The 8715-nt window shown below is 49.6% G+C and overlaps 1 protein-coding gene across 7 annotated transcripts in view; it reads left to right on the plus strand.

Moving 5' to 3' along the window:
* LOC310844863 (tumor protein 63) overlaps positions 1–7027 on the plus strand; it is a gene marked incomplete at its 3' end in the record, with an annotated part of 94120 nt that extends 87093 nt beyond the window's left edge. For 4 of the 7 annotated variants that reach the window (XM_083739562.1, XM_083739563.1, XM_083739564.1 and 1 more), the window contains exons 9-12: positions 1125–1282; positions 2205–2349; positions 4046–4139; positions 4859–7027. In XM_083739562.1, coding sequence (XP_083595688.1) covers positions 1125–1282; positions 2205–2349; positions 4046–4139; positions 4859–5155 — 694 coding nt within the window. Of the gene's footprint in view, positions 1–1124; positions 1283–2204; positions 2354–4045; positions 4140–4858 lie in introns of those variants that run through there. The other 3 variants (XM_083739566.1, XM_083739567.1, XM_083739568.1) reach the window with 2 other exon arrangements.
* Between the last annotated feature and the right edge of the window lie 1688 nt (positions 7028–8715).

An 8715-nucleotide genomic window follows, 5' to 3' on the forward strand; every position in this document is an offset into this window, starting at 1 on the left:
ATTATTATTATTATTATTCCAACATATAGTTAGCAGAGTAAAAAACACGTTGCAGAATTTCCCCCCAAATAGACCAGAGGCCATTGTGTTTCATCCAGCAGAGCTTTACTGCTACTGAAGGCAAATGAGCATAATGGTCACAAATCCATTACTTTCAGGATTGGCCCTGTCCATAAGAAATCCAGATGCAGCAGACTTAACTTAAACTTACAATGACTTATAATAAGATGAAACTTTAATATATGTGCAGAACACCACATCAGAAGGAAGAGAGATAGAAAGAGAGACCCAGACTCCTTCTGGCCTCACTATTATAGTAGCATGACCTTGACAGAAGAGATCACAGGACCAGGTTAAGCCAGCTGTACTCAGCTTCTCTGAAGGAATAACCCAAACATCATGAACCTCCTGCTTCTTTCTTTTATGCAGAGAAGCTTCCAGAACCCTTTTGAATTAATTCGAACAGGAAAGATCTCTACGCATCAGATCAATAGTTTCTGCCCTAAGAAATGTGAATTGACAGTACAGTGGTACCTTGGGTTCCATACGCTTCAGGTTACAGACTCCGCTAACCCAGAAATAGTGCTTCAGGTTAAGAACTTTTCTTCAGGATGAGAACAGAAATCGTGCTCTGGTGGCACGGCGGCAGCAGGAGGCCCCATTAGCTAAAGTGGTGCTTCAGGTTAAGAACAGTTTCAGGTTAAGAACCTTCAGGTTAAGGACCTCCAGAACGAATTAAGTACTTAACCTGCGGCACCACTGTAAATGTTTCTGAACATCAGCTGCTGGGTATGCCAGGAGGGAAGAGGGCCCTTGTGCTGCAGTCCTGCTTGTGGGTTTCAAATGATGGGAATCTGTTTGTCCACTGTAAGAACAGGAGGCTGGACTAGAAGGGCCACTGGTCTGATCCTGCACTCCTCCTCTTCTTCCGTTCCGATGTTCTTCTTACGTTTTAATGGATGCACGTGCTTGTTTTCTGCTTGGAATATTGTTGCTTCAAGTCGCTGTGGCCAAAAAAATGGCAACTAGTAAATTTAATTAAAAGCGCTAAGGTTGTAAGGTTGGCTCTTTCCCTCTCCGCGTGGACCTGACTTCTCCGCCCTTGTTTTCCAACCCTCTCTCAGGAACTCCATCCAGTCCCAGTCTTCCTATGGGTCCACCTCTCCTCCGCTCGGCAAGATGAACAGCATGAACAAGCTGCCCTCTGTCAGCCAGCTCATCAACCCACAGCAGCGAAATGCTCTGACCCCCACCTCGATGCCCGACAGCATGGGAGCCAACAGTAAGAGGCTTCTCTCCCCCCCCCCCCCGTGACCCTCCTGGAGCTGGAGCTTAGGAAGAGTGGGGTGGCAGAATAGTGGTCAGAGCAGAACCTCCCAAACTCTTTTGAGCCACTGCCTCCTTGGTTCAAACAAGCCATCTCCAGTGCCTGCTACCCTACCCTGCAGAAATCCTTATCTGGAATATCTTAAAAAAAACACAAAAGAGTTAGAACTGTTTAATTTAATTAAGCAATTTTGGAACCACCGGAAGAGGAGCTTGTGAGTTGACAGACCAGGCCTCCCCACCTGAAATTTGGGAAGGGTTGTTTTACAAAATGCAGGGAAGATTCTGAGATGGAGTGACTAGCTGGGGAGGGGGGAATTCAAGTCGCTTCTCATTTGAAGGTGAACCTACCTAATTTGTGGCATCCAAAGTGATAGAAAAACCGAAACAGCCCTCCTGCAAAACCTGCACTTACTTGAATTTTGCAATCCAGTTCTCCGAAAGCGGAGCTGGTGCCTAAAGAGCTTTTAACCCCTCTGCCTCACTTGGGGGCAAGGCCCACTCAGCACATAGGCTCTGGAGGCTCGTGTGGGGTCTCAGATGGCCCCACAAAATCTCACGAGAGCATCCCAGAGCTGGCGCACCAAGCAGGCCTTGGCCTCCCACCGAGCAAGATGGAGGGGTTAAAAGCTATTTTCATGCCAGTGCTCACGCCAGGAGCTTTTAAGTTCTCTGCCTTCCTCAGATTTAACTTGTGCACTTTCAACCAGCCAGACCTCAACCACATATGGTTGAAACCGCCTTAGTCATTTAAATGAGAGCAAGGTGAGATCGTGCTATATAAGAAAGGAGATGGGCTAGCTCAGGGGTGTGGAGGACAGGTTCCAGCTATTGGTGCCTCCGTTTTTGTAACTCTGGTCTCTCTTTCCTTGTTCCAGTTCCAATGATGGGGGCCCACATGGCCATGGCCGGCGACATGAACGGGCTCAGCCCGACCCAGACGATGCCCCCCACCCTCTCCATGCCATCAACATCCCACTGCACCCCGCCACCTCCCTACCCAACAGACTGCAGCATTGTCAGGTGAGTGAGCTGTAGCTGTGCAGGCTTTCCACCACCCCCACCCCTCAGATCACGGGTGACAGCAGCATGCTTCTCTGTTCTGTGGGGTCCTTCGTCTGGGGCTGCTGTGTTCAAGAAGCAGTTTGCAGGTCATGTGAGACCTGCCGAGCTACTTCAGCTGGCTTGCCGCGCTGCCTTTGCCTCCCCTTGCCGTTGCCCCCAGACCTTTTCCTACCACACACACAAGAAGGAAATGAGGCAGAGGGGATTCTGGTGAAGAATCCCATTGTTGCATGTGATGGAATTGGATAGGGTGGCAATCTCTCCATCTGGCCTGCTTTGGTATGCTCCTGGAGAACCCTGGAATAGTAGCCAAGGGTAACTCACATCAACTGCATTTGTTGCCCTGGTTTCAGGAGAAAAGAATTATAGAGTTGTAGAGTTAGAAGGGATCCCAAAGGTCATCTGGTCCAACCACCTGCCAATGCAGAAATTACGGCTGGAGAATCCTTGGAAGATGACCAACCTCTACCTAAAAACCTCCCATGAATGGAGATCATAGAATCATAGAATTATAGAAGGGAGCTCAAGGGCATCTCCTCCACCTTCCTGCAACTCAGGAATCACAGCTGAAGAATCCCTGACAGATAACCGTTCTACCTCTGCTTAAAAACATCCAAGGAAGGAGAGTCCACCACCTTCTGAGGTCGCAGAATCATAGAATTGTAGAGTTGTAGAATTGTAGAGTTGGAAGGCACCCCAAGGGCAACGTAGGAATCCCTGGCAGATGGCCACCCAACCATGGCTTTACAACCTCCCACGACATCGCAGCATTGAACCCTGCTATTTTTATCTCCAGGGCTGGCTGCTGTGACTCTCTAAATGCACGGCTGCCTTTGAAGATGGACCAGAAGCTGCATCTACTGCAGGATGTTGCTGCTTAGCTCCTGGTGAACATCAGGAGGACCACACTAAGCACTCAAGCAGCACCTGCGCTAGCTGCCTCTTCGCTTCCAGGTCCCTTCCAAGGTGCCCTGTTGGCCAAGGTGCCATAGTATGTGCTGCCCCTCTCCCCATGGCATAGCCTAAGAACGTCAGAAGATCAGGGCAGTTGCCCATCTAGTTCAGCATCCAGGTCTCACAGTTGCCAACCACACTTGCTGTGGAAAACCAGCATGCAGGATTTGAGCACAGGACCCCTCTCTGCTCCTGTGGTTTCCAGCATCAGAAGTATAACATGGGAAGAGTCTGCTGGATCAGGCCAATGGCCCATCTTGCCCAGAATCCTCTTCTCATGTGGTTGCTTCCAGCAGTGGAGGCAGAGCATGGCCATCGATAGCCCTCTCCTCCTCTCTACGAATTTGTCCAATCATCTTTTAAAGCCCTCCAGGTTGGTAGCCTTCACTGCCTCCTGCGGCAGCAAGTTCCACAGATTAACTACGTGCTGCATGGAGAGGGAGCTCTTGCCTCTTCCTTCCATGAGGCTTGGGATAGCTGACTTCTGTGTCCCACTCAGGGGATATCACCTTCTTCCTCCCGGTGACGAGTTTGGGGTGGGTGGCGACGGGGGTTCCTTCCTGCTCCCACAAATCAAGGCTTTTGCGTAGCAGAGCGCCTGGTGTGGGTGACCTTCTTATCTCAACCTCTCTCTTTCTCTCTCTCTTCCTCTTTCCTCCTTTCCTCTTTCTTCTTCCTCCTCCTCCTCCTCCTCCTGCAGTTTCTTAGCAAGGCTGGGCTGTTCCTCCTGTGTGGATTATTTCACGGCGCAAGGGCTGACCACCATCTATCAGATTGAACACTACTCCATGGATGTAAGTAACTGCCTCGCCCTTTCGCTGCATGGTGGGGGAAAGGGGCCTTTCTCTTGAACTCGGCACTCTGCGCTGGAGGGGAGAGGGCAAAGCTACGCTTTGGATTTAGGGGCGAGCTACATGTTACACCCAACTTTGGCAGCCCCTTCGCCATTGCAATAGTGCCCTCGGGAGAGAGGGGAGCTGCAGTTGGTCAAGGGGCGTCAGAGAACGGAGGGCCCAACCCTTTCCCCTGCCGACTCTTTTCCTGCTGAACTTTCTCCCTTTCAACCACCCTCCCCATCTTCTTTTAGGTCTCTCGCTGTTCCAGACCATGTAAATGGGTCCAGAACAGTGGTGTGGTTGTAAAAACGAGGGGTGGGTTGCATGAAGGGGAGGTGGGCAGGCCCAGCTGGAAGAGCCACAGGTCTGAAACAGACATGGTTGTCCTGACGTCTTTTGGGGTTCCTTCTGCACCTCCTCCCTCCCGCCTGAAGCCTTCTTGCTTTGCTGGGATTTTGGTGTTGCTTGCTTGGGGCTTGGCCTGTCGGGCTGAGGGTCTCTCCATTTTCTTACTGAATCTTCGCTTCTGAAGCTAAGCGCCACCAAGCAAGACCTGAAGAACCCTTGAGATAGTCACCAAAACCCCCACTCACCCCCCGTTGAAAACTGTAGAAACCTGTGTAGCTTCTTTTGGCAAGAGTGGCTGATTCTCTCTCTCTCCTCTCCTCGCCTTCCAGGATCTGGTGAGCCTCAAAATCCCAGAGCAGTTCCGCCATGCCATTTGGAAAGGCATCATGGACCACCGGCAGATCCACGACTTCTCCTCTGCCCCCCACCTCCTGCGTACCCCTGGGGCCGCCTCCGCGGTCAGCGTGGGCCCCAGCGAGACCCGCGGGGAGCGTGTCATCGACGCCGTGCGCTTCACCCTCCGCCAGACCATCTCCTTCCCTCCCCGCGACGAGTGGAGCGACTTCAACTTCGACCTCGATGCCCGCCGCAACAAGCAGCAGCGCATCAAGGAGGAAGGGGAGTGAGGAGCCGGCCTGTGGCTCTCCCTCCGCCCCCCCGCCCCACACCGATGGACCTCTGGGCTGCTCCTGCCCTCTCCCTGCTACTCTGAGATGGTGCGGGGGGCTTGGAGAGGACGGGGGGCGGGATGTCGTGTGCTCTTCAGCGCTAGCTGCACCTGTGCTTCCGAGCTTGCAGCCTCCACGCTTTGCCGGAAGCGCAGCTGTTTTGTATTTTCTCGCAAGCCATAGCTTTCGTTTGTTGGGGAGGGGTGGGGTGGCCTTTGCGGCTTCTGCTTGGCAAGGACTGCATGTTGTAAGACGTGGTGGGTGTCTGGAGAAACGTGGATTCCCCCAGTTGTGGCCCTTGACCCTTTCCGCCGAACTGGACCAGCTACAGTGCACCCCCGTGTGTGACCAGATCAACTCTCCCGTGCAAACTTTTGTATGGATCCCTTTCTGTGTGGATCCCTTTCTCGGGTGCTTGTTTTGAGGGTTTTAAGGATTCAATGCCTTTGGGTAGGCCTCTCATTTGGGACAGCATTGCCTAGTGGTTGGAGTTTGATGATTTCCAACTTTGAATTATGACGACGACCAGTATGGCCCTCCGACGACCAGTATGGCCCTCCCACGACCAGTATGGCCATCGCATGCTTTGCATAGCAGGTTTCCTCCTGGGCAACCTTTCAGTTTAAATTTTGCTTTTGGGGGTTAGCGGTGGTTTTTCGGCGAGGGTAGTCCACTTCATTCCTTCACCCCCACCGATTCTTCCTTCAGCAGCAAATGCAAAGAAACACTTGACCAGGAACCCAGACTGCCAATTCCTTAGCAGGTTCCCTTTGAGATCACCAAATATGCCCGCCCGCCCCCCATTATATCTGGGCTTGCGAAATCTTCCCTTGAAGCTAGCATGTAAATACGGGGAGAGTTGCCTCTGTGTCAGATTTCACTTACCATTTCAACAAGTGGGTTATTTGAGCAAGATTTGGGATTTTTCTTAACTCCTGACCTGGGTTTCATGAATTGCCTTGCCGCATAAATGCACTCAGGGTGGCTTCTGTGGTTGGATTCCAGCAGATCTGTATTTTCCCTTCTTTTCTTCCTTTCTCCCCACCTGCCTTTCAGGAAAACTAGCTCCTGGGCCATCTGCTGTAAACTGACCGCACTAGACAAGTCACACTAGAGACCATGAATGCCCAATGGGGCAGATCTTCCTGGTGTTTTCATGCCTGTTTACTATTCTGTCATCTCATTCTACCATGCAAGAGTCTTTTCCTGAGCTACTTTCCCTCTCCTCAACACATCCCCGGGCTACAAATTCCTACTGACAAACCCACTACTGCCAAGTAAGCTCTGACTTCTTGCAGATATGGTCCTCTCGTGCCTAGAATGCAGTCAAAGTACATTTGTCATGTAAACATTGTAAGTACAGTTTTGTTTTATGTATAATTTTGTCATGTACTTGGTCAATCATTTATTGAGGGGTGGGGTTTTTTGATAAAAAATGTATTTCTCTTTGGGGTTTGGGGCTTTTCAGAACCACATTTTGTTTGCATTTTTTATTTTTTTATTTTTTAAAGAAAGAAACAAACCACACCATTTTATGGGAAAGGCTTATATCTGTGTAACGACTTTCAAAGTGTTTGTGATATTGACCTTAATGAATCACGATTACAGAGAGAGGGGGAGTGATTGCAAAAAACCCTCTCTGGGGGGGAGTGGGGAGGGGTTGAGACACCGAGGGTTGACTTCAAGAGTCCTAGATTTCAAAATAAGTTCCTTTGCTCAGTTTGAGTGGCACACATCCACAAGTTCTCCGTGACTTGCAATAAGTATTAATTGGATGAAAAGCACTCTGTTGTCAATATCATTGTAAATAAAAACAGATTACAAAAGCAACGTTGATGGTTTCTGGCATTCGGAACGGCCGCAGGAGTCTTTCATTGTGGGTCACAACACCAAAGCCATGTGCATTGGCCAAGTCAGTTCAGAGGAAGGACATGACTGCCCTAGAAAACAGACTGGCTCTTCTGCATGGCTGAGGACTCTGGGGGCGCTAATAATAATTATTATTATTATTAATAATAATTTATTATTTATACCCCGCCCATCTGGCTGAGTTTCCCCAGCCACTCTGGGCAGCTCCCAATCAAGTGTTAAAAACAATACAGCATTAAATATTAAAAACTTCCCTAAACAGGGCTGCCTTCAGATGTCTTTTAAAAATAAGATAGCTGCTTATTTCCTTCACATCTGAAGGGAGGGCGTTCCACAGGGCAGGTGCCACTACCGAGAAGGCCCTCTGTCTGGTTCCCTGTAACCTCACTTCTCGCAATGAGGGAACCACCAGAAGGCTCTTGGAGCTGGATCTCAAAGTCCGGGCTGAACGATGGGGATGGAGACGCTTCTTCAGGTATACAGGACCGAGGCCGTTTAGGGCTTTAAAGGTCAGCACCAACACTTTGAATTGTGCTTGGAAACGTATTGGAAGCCAATGTCGGTCTTTCAAGACAGGTGTTATGTGGTCCTGGCAGCCACTCCCAGTCACCAATCTAGCTGCCGCATTCTGGATTAATTGCACTCCCACCCAGGAATTTGCAAGGCATCGTGAGGACAAATGCCCCATCAGTGCAATGATTTTTCCCATATCCTCCTCTTGCCCCCTCCCCCTAAGTGTTTCCCCAGTCCTGCAGGCCAGATTTGCGGACACCATGAAGCACATGCCGAGAGAGAGAAGCAGAGGGAGTCTTGTTGATAGCACATAACTTGGTGCTTCCCAGTTTGTGGACAGGAGTAGAGCCCTGTGAGAGTTTGAAGGGCACCTGGACGATGGAAGCTGTCATGCCAGCTACATCCATAACTCATGAACATAGCGCAAGGGTTTCATACAACATAGTTTCACCACCACTTGTTTTCTGCCAATGGAAGGGAAACACTGACATCCAGGAGTAAGGATGCTCTGGGATCTACTGGGACAGTCCACACTATGGGAGCAGTTCAATTTGTGGGAATGTTGTGGGTAGCAGGAGAGGATATATTGATTAAATATTACCCTTCCTAACTAACGCTAGTGAGTTTATTCATACAGCAGAGTACATTCCCCCTTTTACACAGCAGGAAGCTAGTTGCAGATTCATTAGAAACTCTTAAGTTCTATTATTCCTGGTAAGACCCCTTTGATTCCCTCCTAAAAGAATAAAGACCTAAGAAGCTTATTTTATATAAAAAAATTAAAATTGTCCAGTAGCACCTTAGAGACCAACTAAGTTTGTTCTGGGTAGCTGGTCTCTAGGGTGCTACTGGACAATTATTTATTTATTTGTTTGTTTATTTATTTATTTCAACTGCATCAGACCAACACGGCTGCGTGACTGGACCTTTTGTGGGGTCTGCCAGGGTCATGCCCATCTACCTGGTCGCATGCAAAGGAAGGATGCTCCAGACCAGGTGTAACAGGAAGTCCTACTGGCTGGACCAACATCCCCCTGCATGTCCACTCTAGGCAAACAGGAAATGTTGTATTTGACTGCTTATGTTACATCCCACACAATTCTTAAGGTTCTTCTTGTAGCCAGAGGCCATGACAA

Source organism: Podarcis gaigeae (assembly GCF_964106915.1).
Source record: "Podarcis gaigeae genome assembly, chromosome: 5".
NCBI lineage: Eukaryota > Metazoa > Chordata > Lepidosauria > Squamata > Lacertidae > Podarcis > Podarcis gaigeae.